The following is a 14,258-nucleotide window of genomic DNA, read 5'->3' on the forward strand; positions in this document are numbered from 1 at the left end:
AATTTAAAAGGACTTTCAAGCCGGAAAGCTGTGAGAACTATGGACATTTATACATAACTGAACTACTCCTCTTTATATTGAGACCTATCATTTACCCCTCTGTTTAAACAGTGAATCTTTTGTTTGTAGCCTACTTTGATTTTTAAATAGAACTCTGTATATGAAACGACTTTGCTCTTATTGTAAAGATGTAAATGTCTTCTGACAATGTTAATAAAAAAAGGAAAAAATACAACTCAAATAGTTTAAAACAAAATCCATTTGAGTTTGATGTAGCCTATCAACAACAGCGGTCTCTAACCTTTTGGACCATTTGGCTTACCGTAGTGGCGGTTGTTGCAGCCGAAGCTAGCTGCGATTGTGGTTGAACAAGCTTTTTCAATTTGATCGAAAAGAATGACTCTTTTGACTCATCTCTTTAGTTTGACTCAGTATGCACAGAACTCAAAGTCGGCGAACATAAACTTACAGGAATCGCATTTCTAAACTCGGTCACTCACTCAGGCCTACATCAATTTGATTGATGTGATGCGGGCTGCTAGTAGCCTAAAGAAGAACACATAAAACAACAAAATGCCGGCCACGGTTTATGATTGAATGTGTATTTCTGTGTGAATGATTATTCTTCTAATATCACGGTCTACCAATTTGTGATCTGTTCTTGGCGGAAAATTGGTCTTTGATAATCATTATGTCGTCGGTCTCCAAAATAGTTTATAGTCACATTTAATATGAACAATTTAGGTAAGCTACTTAACAACTTAAAGCTGTCAACACTGTAAAGACAAAACGTTGTTACTGAAAAAAACGTAGGCCTACCTTTAAGTTAAGTTGCGTAGCCTACTATGGAAGACGAATTTCGGAATCAATCTGATTAATTCAATTGTTATGTAGGCTACAGCAGCAAATATTTACTCTATGGTTTTGCAATGCACCACAGCAAGTTCCAAGCAACCGTAGCTCCTTTGATTGCTTATTAAGCTCTCCTAAGATGCGAATACTGGAGCTGATGTTATGGGTCAAAACTGACCCAAGAGGAAAAATTACACAAACGCCTCTACACTTTGTACCTGGCACTCATCAGCGTTATAACGTTTTCAGGACAGGTTCAAATGCATAACCTATTGTAGGCCAATCTCTTAAAACAATGCTACGTCTTCAAACATATTCAAAACTTTTCAAATATATTTCAAATTCATCATCTGTGACCGTTGCATTTATATGTAACCCAATATTGAGGATATTATGAGGCGTCATGCTTAAAAACTAAAAGGTATCCATACTTACCCTTACGCAGAAGCATATTGCGGCCTGTCAATGTCTGAATTCGGTCAAAACGACGTATCAGAGACTGAGCGTGATTCAGACATGATTCCATCAAAGAGTCATTCAATTGGAGCGAATCATTTTGCGAACTGCCTGTTACTCAAGGCAGCCTCAAATACTTGGCAAAGCCAACGTTTGAGCTCCTCGTTGGACAATAATCTCTGAAGTTTTGAAGTTAACTCATAAACCGGTTGGTATGTTCCAAGTAATATGGGGTTAGCTAGCTTGTTAAAACATTGTGTTACTATTGGATTATAATGAGTAATTCAAACTTTTTACCTAGCACTACCTAGTTATGCTTGTCACTAGTCGATGTGCACGTACTGTTTGTTAGCCTAACTAGCTAGTTAGCAATTAGCTATCTTGAAAACAAATAAAGCTAGTCTAGTCATTAGGCTGCAAAGTTAGGATGCCTAGTATGGTTACATGGTAGTCAATGTAAAATGCTAATTATCCAATACTTATCATAAAATCTTTTTCCCATGGCCATGTCTAAATAATCCATGCAACATAGGGCCTAATACATTAATTTAAACTGACATATACAATTTGGTACATGCACTTAAACTCAATTTTTTTTTTACACTTTTGCATTATTTAGGTAGGCACTGGAACCTTTTTTTCTCAGTATAGCTAGCTAGCTAACTAACAGGTTGGCTGGGTACTACTACTATAGCCTAGCATTGACAGTTGACATTTCAAACTAGCAGCCAGGGTCTGTAAAACACCCACTTAAAGCAGTCAGTTTTTCGGTGCCTACATTTGCAAGTACTAACCAAGTATAATGAGGTAACTAGTATCTTGTGTAGATATGTCACTTCTGTAGAACGTTTATTACTCTGAAACACGTTCTGTTAAATTCGCAATTGACAGTGATCACAACAACATGCATATTTTCAATTTATTAGCAAATGAGGAACTGAGAAAGTGTGGAGATTAGTTCATATCCAAAAGGTTTGGAAATTATTACATGGATACACTCTTTTTAAAACGATTCATGAGCTCAAGAAGTCTTTCCTTTGGCAGCTCAGATTGCAGTGAAAGCATCTCCCTCAACAGTCCGTAGTCCAACTGATTTGGCTCTTTCAGACCACATGGACGTGTGTTTGGATGCTAGCCCAACAGCTGACAGCTGCTCCTGTGTTTCTAGCTGTTGCTATGGAGGAGGTGACACGGCTGGTATCATCAGGGGACTGTGTGAAGATATGGGATTCCGCGTCTATGACCGTGTTGGAACAGTTCAACCCACATAGCGCCACACACCCTGTTGCCCAGGTGTGCTGGAGTAGCAATAGTATCCTTGAAAGTATCATGTTTTTTGACTGATGAGATCTTCCACAAAAATCACTTATTGTTCCCCTCATAACAGCAATGATGGATGTTGTTTGGTTTGGTGTTGCATGCAAAAATCTTTGAAAAGGCTTTTGTCTTTGATGGGAGTCCCTTCAGATCAGTACCTTGTCAGTGCCAGCAGCCTGGGAGATAAACTGGTGGTATCAAGCCTCAAGAGCTCTGTTGTCCCAGTCTTAGAACTCGGAGAAGGGGTGAGTAGTGTTCAGATAAAGGTTTTAAGATGGAACGCACTCTTGGCTCTTTCACTCGTGAACCGGCCATCCATTTAACTAATGTGATAAGTGAATGAATGTATCGTATCCGAACCGTTTCGATCTCCACTCTAGAAAAAGCAGACCCGTGTGAGCCTGAACTCCTCCTCTCTGTACCTGGTCAGTGGAGGTCTGGATAACTCGGTCAACATCTGGGATCTGAAGACCAAGAGGCTCCATCGTAACCTCATGGTACCTCGGCCTTGCACCACTTTAGACACAACTAGGTTCAAAGTGTTTTGAAAGGTGCTGTTTGTCCTCTACATGTGTACACACGCAGTTACGAATATCAGTCTGCAGTAGGGTCTCCACTTTCTAGACCTTTCATCCGTCACTGTTCTGTGTGCCAAGCTAATATGTTTACTGTTATGTTCCTCCTATTGTGCCTATAATAGGGTATAGTTTATGTAATCCCTCGTTTTCTTTTTTCAGGATCATAAGGAGGAAGTGACATCCGTCACTTTCAACGGCAGTGACAGTTACGTAGCTTCTGGCTCCACTAGTGGTGACATCATTCTGCACAGTGTCACCACCAACCTGTCCAGCAAGCCTTTTGGCCATGGCACCAACCAAGTAAGTGCCAACACGATTTCCTTCACTAATGGAACTGTAACCTATGTTTGTTTTCTTGACTTTATCTAACAATATTCCAGCTGCTAAGGCATCCTCCAGTGGTGCTGGAGCAGAGTTCTACATTATATTTTTGTCACTTGTTTGACATCACTTTTTGAAAAATGGCCACGTCACCAGGCTAAAACCACATGAACTGTATAATATGTACATACATGACGTATCAAGTGTCATGAGTGAGTGAAAGAGATCTTATTCATTATCACACCCGTATCCTCTATTTTTGAGCAAGTGAACCACAGGCATGCAAACTCCTCACCGTTAGGTGATACTCACCCCTTTTTGTAACCAAAATTGGTCACCTACGTGATTTGTGCAGATCCGATGAGGGGGGTTGTGGCCTTGGCCAACACAGCATTTTACCCGTGCTTCGCATCTTTACAACTGTCTCTGGAACTAATCGTCACTCTTAATGCCTAAACCTCACAGCCAATCAGGGGTAGAGTGGGGAGAGACTCTTAATTTTGCTCTCAAAGTGCACTAGATTGATACGTTTAACTTGCAACATTTTCTTCCGGGGGAGCATGCCCCTGGACCCCCCTAGAGGGTCGGGAGTTCGCCGTATCGTTCTCACCTTTTTTACCCCTGACCTGTTTGCATGCCTGGAACCAGTGCACTTAAATGATCAATTGTAAGCATAGAGTAAGAAGTTGTACTTTTCTTCTCTATAACTCTGTCCTCCTTTCGCTCTTTTCTTAGCCCATCCACGATCTGAAGTACTCTGTTGTGAAGCGCTCCTTGTTGGGAAGTGTGTCGGACAGTGGCACAGTAGTGCTGTGGGACTCCAACACCCAGAAGGAGTTGCATGTTTTTGACGGAGCCCACAAGGCCCCAGCCTCTGGCCTGGCTTTCTCCCCCACCAACGACCTGCTGTTTGTCACTGTAGGCCTGGACAAAAAGATCATCTGCTATGACACCTCCAGTAAGATGTAAGAGCCCTTATCATGGCGCCGAAATGTGTTCAAGTTTCATGGAAACTGTTTTGCGCGATTTGATAGTTTTGAGTGTGTCTCACTTTGTATGCATCTCCTTCCCTCCGCCAGCATTCTGAGCAGCATACGGATCGAGTCTCCACTGACGGCGATTGACTTCACGCCAGATGGAACAGGTCTGGTCGTGGGCTCCACGCAGGGCCGCATCTACCAGTATGACCTGCGCAACCTCAGTGCTCCCACCAAAACAGCCGCCGCCCACAAGACATCTGTCACCTGCCTGCGCTTCCAGAGCTCTTACAGTAGGCATCTCAAGGTCAGACACACACTGGGAATGCTTGTCAAGTGATACAGACAGGTGTCTTTGGTAAAAAAAAATAAGTCTCAGATCTTTACACTGCGAATAAACAGCCCAAATATCTTTTAAGAAAACTGCGATGTCATTACGAGGTATTGCGTTTGGATAAAAAATACAATAAAAATGTCCAGTTTGGAGGGAGGCTGTAACATAACAAAATGCATAAAGTGAAGGGCCTCAATACTTACATTTAGTCATTTAGCAGACGCTCTTATCCAGAGCGACTTACAGTAAGTACAGGGACATTCCCCCGAGGCAAGTAGGGTGAAGTGCCTCGCCCAAGGACACAACATCATTTGACACGGCCGGGAATCGAACTGGCAACCTTAAGATTACTAGCCTGATTCCCTAACCGCTCAGCCACCTGACTCCACGATACAATACTTACAATACTTACAATACTACAATACTTATAATGCACATTCAAAAATATGGCATGATAAAAGCTAATATAACATCAGACTAAACATTAAGCAAATTAGACAACCTGTTCTTATTACAACCTACACCATGACAGCTTATGAACCAGTGTGCACAGCAAGCAAGTGAACACACTGCTCCTCTCAGCTGCTAGTCCAGTAATATCTCCTGCTCACTGAGACAGTGCCCGTTACTCATTTCTGGTTACAATTTGCTGGTAGATCTGGCAATTCATGTAGGTGTCACAGTGTATAATGTTACATAGCAAGTATGAGTTTGTGAATGACTCCTTGGCTAGATCTTGGTCTAACCTCAATGTTGGTTATTAAGCTTGTGTTGCGTATGTTTCCAATGGCAAAATGGGTTCATTCTGCCATAATGTTTCCCTATTTTTTTATTTTTTAGTCAAGCAAAGTAGTTTCCAGCAAGACATCCAGCAGCAAGAGGATCTCTGCCAAGTTGGGCAGTATCCATGGGTCCGCCCCTCCGACCATCACCGGTGTGACCACACCCACATCTGCAGCCGCCTCGTCTGTATTTCCCCCCAACAATGGAGACAGGGGGGAGGGCCAGGTGCAAGGCACAGGTTAGACTGTAATTGGATCTGATTTATGTCAAGTGGTGTCCTTCCATCCTTTCCTTTAATCAGTCAAGCAGATGTCACGTATCTGCTCTGTAAGCTGTGTTGATTAGCTGATCTAGATGATGGGAGTCAGTCAGCGCAGTGCACGGGTGGAACAACACACAGTGGCATTTCCAACTTTTTGAACCTGAACCTTTCCCCCTTTGCTACTGCACTTGCCGAGCCCTGTCAGTATGGTTTGGGAGCCCACCTCTTGTTCCGTTTACAGGATCCAGTGTGGAGGGGTTGAGTAGGGAGGCCGAAGGTCACCAAAGTGGTGACCGCCTGCCCAGCATGGACAAGTTTAGCTCCGTGGGCCGCAACAGCCTGGACATCTTCTCACCCGTTCGAGATGGTGAGCTCGCCCCCCACCTATTGAGTCTGTGTATCTCCCTCAACCATCCTTCTGTCTAACCCCCCCCCCCCACATTCTTCTAGACTACAAAGCTCTCGGGAGAGGAGATGCTCCAGGAGGAATCAAAGGCAACGGTATGTTGAGATTTGCATCAGAGCAGTTTCTGGTTGTACTCATTTAAAGTCGGGCAATGAGGAATCTGTTTACATTTGATTTCCTCACTGCTTTTCCTTGGACACGATGAAGGAACCAGTGTGGATGTGTTCATGCGCGCGGGAGAGGGGCAGCACAGCACCGATACGTCCCAGAAAACGGGAAGGAACAGCATGGACATCTTCTCCCCCGTCAGGGATGGTGAGATGCTCAGATGCTTCTGCAATTCCACCTGTTCTACATATTTCCTTTTTGTTTATCTTTCTGTCTCTCTTCCTCTCCATCTTTCTGTGTCTCCAGATTACAAAGCTCAAGGCATGAGGACTGATTCACTGAGTGCAAAAAAAGACTTTGGTAAAAACATGTTGATGTTGACATTTCAAGCAAGGTGCTCTTTAAATCTTGTCCTTGGTTACATTGCTCTATACGAAATGATGTCCCCCCCCCCCCCCCTGACTGCTTCACATTACCACCGATGAGCGAGGGTTGGAAGAAAGAAATGATACACCGATTAAGCCTGTGTCCATTCTGAGCCGATGGGCTTTGTGTTTAGAACTGGATTCCCAATCCTCCTATTCCGGAGGTCCTCCCCTTCGCAAGACCCCTCTGGGCACCACGGGCAGTCGCTGCTACAGCCCCCTGACCGTCTTCCAAACCCCTCCACCAATCAAGGAGGAGGAGGCCCCTCCCCAGGCATTGACGCAAAGGGTGAGTTCTGCCTGTGGTGTTGACGAGCTTCCAGTCTGGGTCGTACGCCTTCCCTAATCCGATTTGAAGTTGATCCATTTCTGGAACAATGATCCTCCAGGTTTGGGCGTGAGTCAAAATTACTCCAACTTGAAACAGACCAAGAATTCTTGATGCATTTTAATACAAGCACTTGCAGGCAGCTGCTGCGAAAAAAAATCTATTGCTTCAGTCAACTTTTAATAATCCAGAACAAACAACAGGGTGTGGGCGCCCCTCTGTCATATGCACCTGTCGAAACCCCCCAATTATCTCTTGGCTTTTCCCCCCATTATCTCTGACCTTGGTTCCCCTCTGATGTTTGGGTCTGTCTCCTCCCTTTGTTTCCTCTTCTGGCTCAAGGCCAATTTGTCTGTTACTTAGTTACAGTGTGCAACTACTTACTGTGTCTGTTCTCTGCTCTATTGCACATATGCACCCTATAATGGGTCGGTACCCTTTAGTTAGAAAAGGATGCATTACAACTGTAAAACGATCAATTCAATATAGTAAAGCATATTAACGTCCATTTTTCTCTTCATTATGATGGTGCTTTGATAATGGGGGACGTAAATGAAAGAAGCTTCCCAGAATTGGGGAAAATCACAACTCGCTAGCTTCCGCATCGTAGAACAGTCGTCCTCACCCTCAGTAGCCACTTGAATCACTCCAATCATTCCTCTGCCTGAAGTTTCTCGTTGCCTCTTTTCCACAGTGTGACAAGACCAGTGGTTCCAGTCTGGAGGGGGGATGTGTGGCCCCCCCTGCATCAGCAGCAGCACAGACCTCATGTAGCCAAAAAGTGCCCCCCTGTTTCACCCCAGAGCCCAGCCTAATGCGGGGCAGCGATCTGCAGGCCCAACTGAGATATGACACGCCTGTCAATGGAACCTCGACCACTAAAGCACCAGGTGATGTCATTTCTCATCAGGGTCAAATATAAGTGTCTCACCAATTCTTATTCAACCAGGGCTCCATAAATGTACAGTATAAATACAAATATATTCTGCCAAGGAGAAACTTTTGTGTTTATACGAGTTCTATAAAACGTTTGCAGAGTTATGCTAGGGGTCTTTGGCCAGGTAAGTGTCTAGCTTCACATGAAACCAAAATGTATGTACATGGTGTTACAAACTCAGTTTGCTGTTTAAATGTGCATTATCAAAAATAGGAATTGATATATGGTTTAGTAATTAAAACATATTTTGAGGAGAAATTTGTATTTGGTACCATTTCAAAGCTGATACTCGTAGGGGTTACAGTCATTGTGATTAAATTGGGGCTTTGGAAGTGCTGTAAAAACAAATGATTTGTGAATAAGTATTTAATATATACATATAGGATTGTTCATTGACCGACTTGGAGCATAACATATGGTTAACAAAGAGTTAAACCATAAATGGAAAAAAACAAACGTGTCATCGTCAACACTGAATTCAAGCATTCTGCTTTGTGACCAGACTCTGCTGCGGTGGCGTCCAGTCTGTCCACGCGCATCACGGACACCATAGGTGGCGAGGGGGGCGGAGCTCCACTCACATCCCTGCAGATCAACTTCATACGCAACATGATCCACGAAACCCTGGAGGACTTCAGGTCAGTGAACCATTTCATCTCACAACTATCAGACGTACAATAGCTTTGATTTGTTCTCTTCTGAAGGCCATTATTAATATTACAAATATTTGGGACCAGCTGGGCACAGATATACTTGTACAGTGTAGGCTCAACTGATAAAAGTGGACTTTGAATGACATCTTTGTGATTCACGCTTTTGATCTTCAGCAAGATTCGTTTTGTCATAAATGCAGCAACTCCACAATCTACTAATCAATGTAGATTAGAAATATTTACTTGGTGACCCCTGTTCTGCTGAAAACTTGTTTTGCCACCCTTTTCCTCCTCAGGGACACATGCCACCGAGACATTGTTAACCTCCAGGTGGAAATGGTCAGACAGTTCTACATCCAGCTGGTATGTTGTGTTGCGTGGGCTCCACATTCCCTGAACTGAATTGAGGTGTTAATAACAGAAGTAAAGCATTGTAGACATCCTTGATGTTCTTACCTTGTTCAGTTACATCTAAGTCAGAGATCCACTCCACTAATCACTTTTGTCCCCCACAAAAGAACAAAAAGGCTCAAATGAAACCTCATTCTGTGTCTTTCAGAATGAGATCCACGGCCTCATAGAGAAGTACTCTGTCAACGACTCGTTGGTGGAGGAGATTGAGAAGCTTAAGGAGGAGAACAAGCGACTCAGGGCAAACTACTGACATACAGGCCTTTACACAACTAATATTGTATGTAAAATATGACTTGTCATTCATGACATTTTTAAAAGTCTTCCTGAGAGCTCCAGGTCTGTGTAAAGTAGATGCATGCCCCAGTCTGTACTCCGGCCACTGGTGTGACACCAGATTCACCTCCATAAGCAGGCAAATGGAATCGGCTCTTTGCATCTCACCAGCCTCCTTTTGGATGTTGCATACAAAGGGGTTTAGAGTCAATTTATTTGGAAGTGCCTTCACTTGTGAGAGACAAGGGCTAAGACGTGCTCCATTTGGTTGGACTGCATTGCCTATATTACCAAAGCATTAAACAACATACTTGGTTTCCCTTTGGTCCCAGCATTGACAAATGTTTCAGTGGCTTTCGTACAGGGCCGCTAACAACTCGGAGACCAAGAGTGAATAGAATATGGCAGGTAATGCTTTGGTCTATTTTAACCCAAGTTATGCATACTTTCACATCCAACAATAGGAAGCTGTTCTGAATCCCGTAAAGTATATGGCATACAGTCCACCGTAGTGATTCTAAATATACATCTTTAAGACTTGAGATCTGAGAAATTACCTCGTAGAGACCTTGTTCTTATTAGTTAAGCTGAACTGCAGCTAATGCCTAGACATTGGTTGGGTTTAAGAAACATTACAGAACCGAAGTGAAAAAGTTGTGCTTGTGGAGGAAGACAATCATGCCATGTGGGTCATTCTTTTTTAGTGATCACAGAGATGCCAAGAAAACGAAGAAAAAAAAGTGCCTCTATGAAGTGTGCTTGCCTCAAAGCTTTTCCATTTCTTTTGCATTTCTTTGCAGTGATGTATTGTTAAAATAAATATTAGTTATGCACTTCTTTCTTTCTTCTTTGCTAAACCACATCAAAATGCAACCACAAAGTGTAAGAATCAAGTCCATATTTAGAGATGACAAACAGTTTAATTTAACAAAGAAATCCAGGATCAACACTCCAAGTGTAAACTAGAACTCAGATTTAGCAAATGTAAACAATTCTCTCTTGTCATGTTAATCCATAAAACTAATCTGTTGCTTAGCAAGAAAGCCACAAATGTGGTTTGCAATGGAAAATTACACTCAAATGACATCATGGACGAAAGCAGCTGTTTAGACAAAAGCTCACAGACTTGTCTTGCCCCATGAATTGCTGGTCTCAGCTCAGAAGACTGACATCTCTTCTACTCACTTCATAGCATGACCAGTTGATGGTGGGGGTGTTAGATGCTATTTTGCATCTCTCAGGCCTTGATTTCAGGAGCAGGTGCAGGGTAGGTAGTCTCAGAATTTTCTGAAATCAACTCCTCTGTAAAACAATGCAAAGTTAAGAGGACAAAAGAAACAGTGAATATGAGTGATTATCCTTTTTTGCTGTCGTTCAGTATAAAATGAAGTACTTGTTCACTTAAAGTCTCCGGTAAAGAAGTGGTCTGATGAAGATAAATGGCAGTGACTAAGAGCACCTGTATAGGGGCAGGTATTAGTCCCCTCACCTGGCAGTAAACATTTCCACAGGCCGTAAGTCTTCCCCACAGCTGTCTGCCACAGTCGCAGCGTCCCGTCCTCTGAGCCGCTGGCATAAAGTTCTCCGTCTGGACTGAAGCGTACACAGTGGACTGGCCCAAAGTGTCCCTTGTATGATTCTACATGGACATATCATTCAGGGTTTTTTTCCAGCAAGACCAGCATGTCAAGTCAAAGTTCAAACAGACTTAAAATACAAACTCTAATGATGTTTAGATAAATAGAGAGACATGCGGGGGGGGGAGGAGATTTACCTAGTTCCTCCTTAGTGCTATAGTCGTATTTGTATAGCTTAAAGTCATCTCCTCCTGCAACAAAGTAGTCCTTCTCTGGATGAAGCGAGGCAGAGTGGATGGAGGCTGGAGCGTCCACTGTCTTAATAAGCTCTAGGCTGAGGAGGAACGGAACAATGCTTTATAGATTTGAGCCAAACTATTACAAGGCTGTACCAGAGCTAAGCACAAGATGTACTGATGTCCTCAAATTAACTTCTACAAATGATAAGTCAAAATAGTTGAGTGCATGTTAATGCTGAAGGTCTGAAGACGAAAGCACCTTTATCAGTATAGGCTCATGATATTTCTAACACTACTATGTGTCCTACTAGGCGTTATCCACCAAGCAGTGCCTCGACACTTCGTCTGTTGCTTCTTTTCGCAGCTTACGCTTGTACACGTGTGCATGTCTCCCTCTAGTGTCCAAATGGTGAGATTCCCATATCAACCTTTAATTTGGCTATGTGGACTTTTTGGTTTATCTCCTGTTACTCTGGTTCAGTCTTTCCCACATCATGTCACAATATAACCTACATTGAGCAGCTTCTGATGCCAACATACCTGAGGGCATTGTAAAAAGCAATGGTCTTGCCGTAGGTAATGACAACAATCTGTCCATCGGGCATGTACTCCATACTGCTCACAGATGCATCGAAGGACAGACTCTTCAGCACTTCTGCACTGCTCCTGTCCCACAGTCTGAAAAACAACATTGCCGTCATGTCACTACGACTCTTCACCTCAGAATGACTGATGTGTTGTGTTTTTATATATTAGTTCAATGGGTTTCCGCACGGTTAGCCAGTGCCAAGTGCAAAGAAATTGTCTTACCTGACTGTTTTGTCGTCGGCAGCTGATAAAATCTGCTGGTCTTCATTGCACCACAAAGCTTTCTTGATGGCGCCGTTGTGACCAGCAATCTCCTGAGGCTCTACAGAATACACCCCCGACACGCATTCAATGTGTGCACAGTCACAAATATACAGGAATGAATCAAACAGTTAATTCAAATATTTTTTAAACATTGGACAGCCTAGCTTACCCGCATCTGGTTTGTTCAGGTCGTAAATGCGCAACACCTTGTCGTTTCCCCCTGTCAGCAGGTGGTTACTGTCCTAGAAATGTCAACACAATGGCTTCCCGTTGACCACAATTCGACAACCACGCATAAATTGCAGCAAATTCTGTCTCCTGGAGTTCACGATAGATTTTATTTTTTATAAAGGACTAGGACTTTCTAACCAATTATTGAACTAACAATCATTTTCCATGCATTACATACAAGCCCTTAAAACCAGTCAATCCCTTGGCTCTAACATTATCCCCTGTAATTGATTTAAACACTAGGCAGCAGGAAAATACAGTATTCAAAGCAATTGTAGTCTACAACTACCGTGCCTATAATCTCTGGGATCAGTAGCCTGAATCCTGTGAGATCTAACTCAAGATGCAATGAAGGGTGGTCAGTTCCCAGCCACACTTCTTACCTGTGTGAAGTTTACAGATTTGACAATGTGTTTGTGGGCCAGGGTCAGGACTTCATCACCTGACACTGCATCCCATACTTTCCTACAGAGGAAAAAGGGAGAGCTGTCATTGTCTGACTTGACACACTACATGTGATCACTCATTGAGGAAGATTAAAACAATTAAGACCAGACATAATGATCATAAACATTATTAATCAACACTGTGCTCATCAATGAGCAATATGTCTATAATTTACATTTGACAGCAATTTGAAAATAGTTAATGTATATAAAGTATCTTTGGGTTATCTAGAATTAGCATTGTAGCTGCAAGTGAAATATATTTAAGCCGGGCAGTATTGCCATGAGTTCAGAGAGCAATACTGTGAGGATAGTTACAGCCCTGTGTTCAGTCATACTTTATGTACTAGTATTAGTTTTTGTTGTTGTCTGTTCATGTGGACATAGCAGCACTTCAACAACAAAAATTAGCATTGTGAACCATTCCAATTAAGGTTAAGAACAGTGTTATCGTCTGTGTGTAGGATCAGTTTGATTATATCAAATATCTAGCTCTGAGTTCAGTAATGTCATCCACATGCCAGATATGCTTACGCAGTAAAGTCTGCTGCAGCCGTTGCTGCCTTGGTGGCATCCTTGTTCAGAGTGGCCCCCCACACTGCTCCCTTATGGCCAAGGAATGTTCCAATCCAGTCCCCTGTATCCCCTTGACGCAACATAGGTTTGCCATCTATATGGACAAAATATTAACAGAAGTATATCAACAAAGTGTATGTGCATTTTATGTCCATTGTATAATGTTGCGTGAGGGTTGTTGAGGGGAAAACGTACCTTTACAAGCACTTATGAGAAAGTATCCATAAGGTGTTATTCCACTAAATGCCAAATCCACAACTGGTCTCGTGTGTCCAGAACAGGTAAGGGGTGTCTGTCTCATTGCCATGTTGCTCTTTAACTGTACAAGCGTTGGGTTAGCTATTTTACCGAGCTACGCTACTACAACGTACAGTGAAAGGCTGATTAAATTCAAGGGATATAAGCAGAAGACAAGAGATGTGTGGCAATGATTCTCGATCTGAAACAAAATGTGACCAAGTTAGATACTGTAGCTAGTATCTGAATAGTTACGGGGCTTCATCATCAAGCTTGGTAAACTTACGCGTTATAGTTGAAACGCACTGTAGTAGCTAGGTAGCGCGTTAGCAATATGGTGTGATTTATTTATGCACGAATAACATACATATTTGTTAGCTAGCTACATATTACTACTCACCACTTTCGCTGCTAACTATAAGTCATGTAAGAGAGGTCAATCGAAGACAAATACAATGTATCAGCTCAGTGGTATCGCAAAAAGCGGTCCACTGCCGGCTACACTGTAGCTTGTTAGCTAGCTTAGCAACGCTGTGTGAAGACAGCAGTTGCACACAGTTTTGCCACAGAGGAAGTAGGCTACATAGAGGGCTGACAAAATTTCTAGAACAGCTTGTGTTTGGGGAAAATATATGCAGACAATTATGCAGACAAGGACTGTTTTTTAGGGGGAGAA

At 42.7% G+C, this 14,258-nt stretch overlaps 2 protein-coding genes across 4 annotated transcripts; one reads left to right on the top strand and one right to left on the bottom strand.

Moving 5' to 3' along the window:
• The first annotated feature begins 1,438 nt into the window (after positions 1-1,438).
• nedd1 (NEDD1 gamma-tubulin ring complex targeting factor) lies at positions 1,439-9,953 on the top strand. Of its 2 annotated transcripts, none has more exons than XM_067235520.1 (17): positions 1,439-1,520; positions 2,477-2,620; positions 2,776-2,870; positions 3,006-3,122; positions 3,363-3,503; positions 4,260-4,489; positions 4,604-4,808; positions 5,676-5,856; positions 6,122-6,247; positions 6,331-6,381; positions 6,494-6,601; positions 6,701-6,754; positions 6,954-7,108; positions 7,842-8,037; positions 8,587-8,722; positions 9,034-9,100; positions 9,297-9,953. In XM_067235520.1, exons 2-17 carry the CDS (start codon positions 2,485-2,487, stop codon positions 9,399-9,401), a joined length of 2,103 nt encoding a protein of 700 aa, XP_067091621.1. In that variant the 5' UTR covers positions 1,439-1,520; positions 2,477-2,484; the 3' UTR covers positions 9,402-9,953. The 2 variants fall into 2 exon arrangements, with proteins under 2 accessions (XP_067091621.1, XP_067091623.1); XM_067235522.1 differs by having other exon boundaries at positions 1,445-1,516.
• A 371-nt stretch (positions 9,954-10,324) lies between these two features.
• Positions 10,325-14,124, bottom strand: LOC136942100 (serine-threonine kinase receptor-associated protein-like). Of its 2 annotated transcripts, none has more exons than XM_067234876.1 (10): positions 13,983-14,124; positions 13,541-13,664; positions 13,304-13,439; positions 12,707-12,788; positions 12,262-12,334; positions 12,051-12,150; positions 11,781-11,918; positions 11,199-11,335; positions 10,914-11,063; positions 10,325-10,726 (listed from the first exon to the last, which is right to left on the bottom strand). In XM_067234876.1, exons 2-10 carry the CDS (start codon positions 13,650-13,652, stop codon positions 10,662-10,664), a joined length of 993 nt encoding a protein of 330 aa, XP_067090977.1. In that variant the 5' UTR covers positions 13,653-13,664; positions 13,983-14,124; the 3' UTR covers positions 10,325-10,661. The 2 variants fall into 2 exon arrangements, with proteins under 2 accessions (XP_067090977.1, XP_067090976.1); XM_067234875.1 differs by having other exon boundaries at positions 13,541-13,784.
• Between the last annotated feature and the right edge of the window lie 134 nt (positions 14,125-14,258).

This window comes from Osmerus mordax, chromosome 4 (assembly GCF_038355195.1).
Source record: "Osmerus mordax isolate fOsmMor3 chromosome 4, fOsmMor3.pri, whole genome shotgun sequence".
NCBI classification, from domain to species: domain Eukaryota; kingdom Metazoa; phylum Chordata; class Actinopteri; order Osmeriformes; family Osmeridae; genus Osmerus; species Osmerus mordax.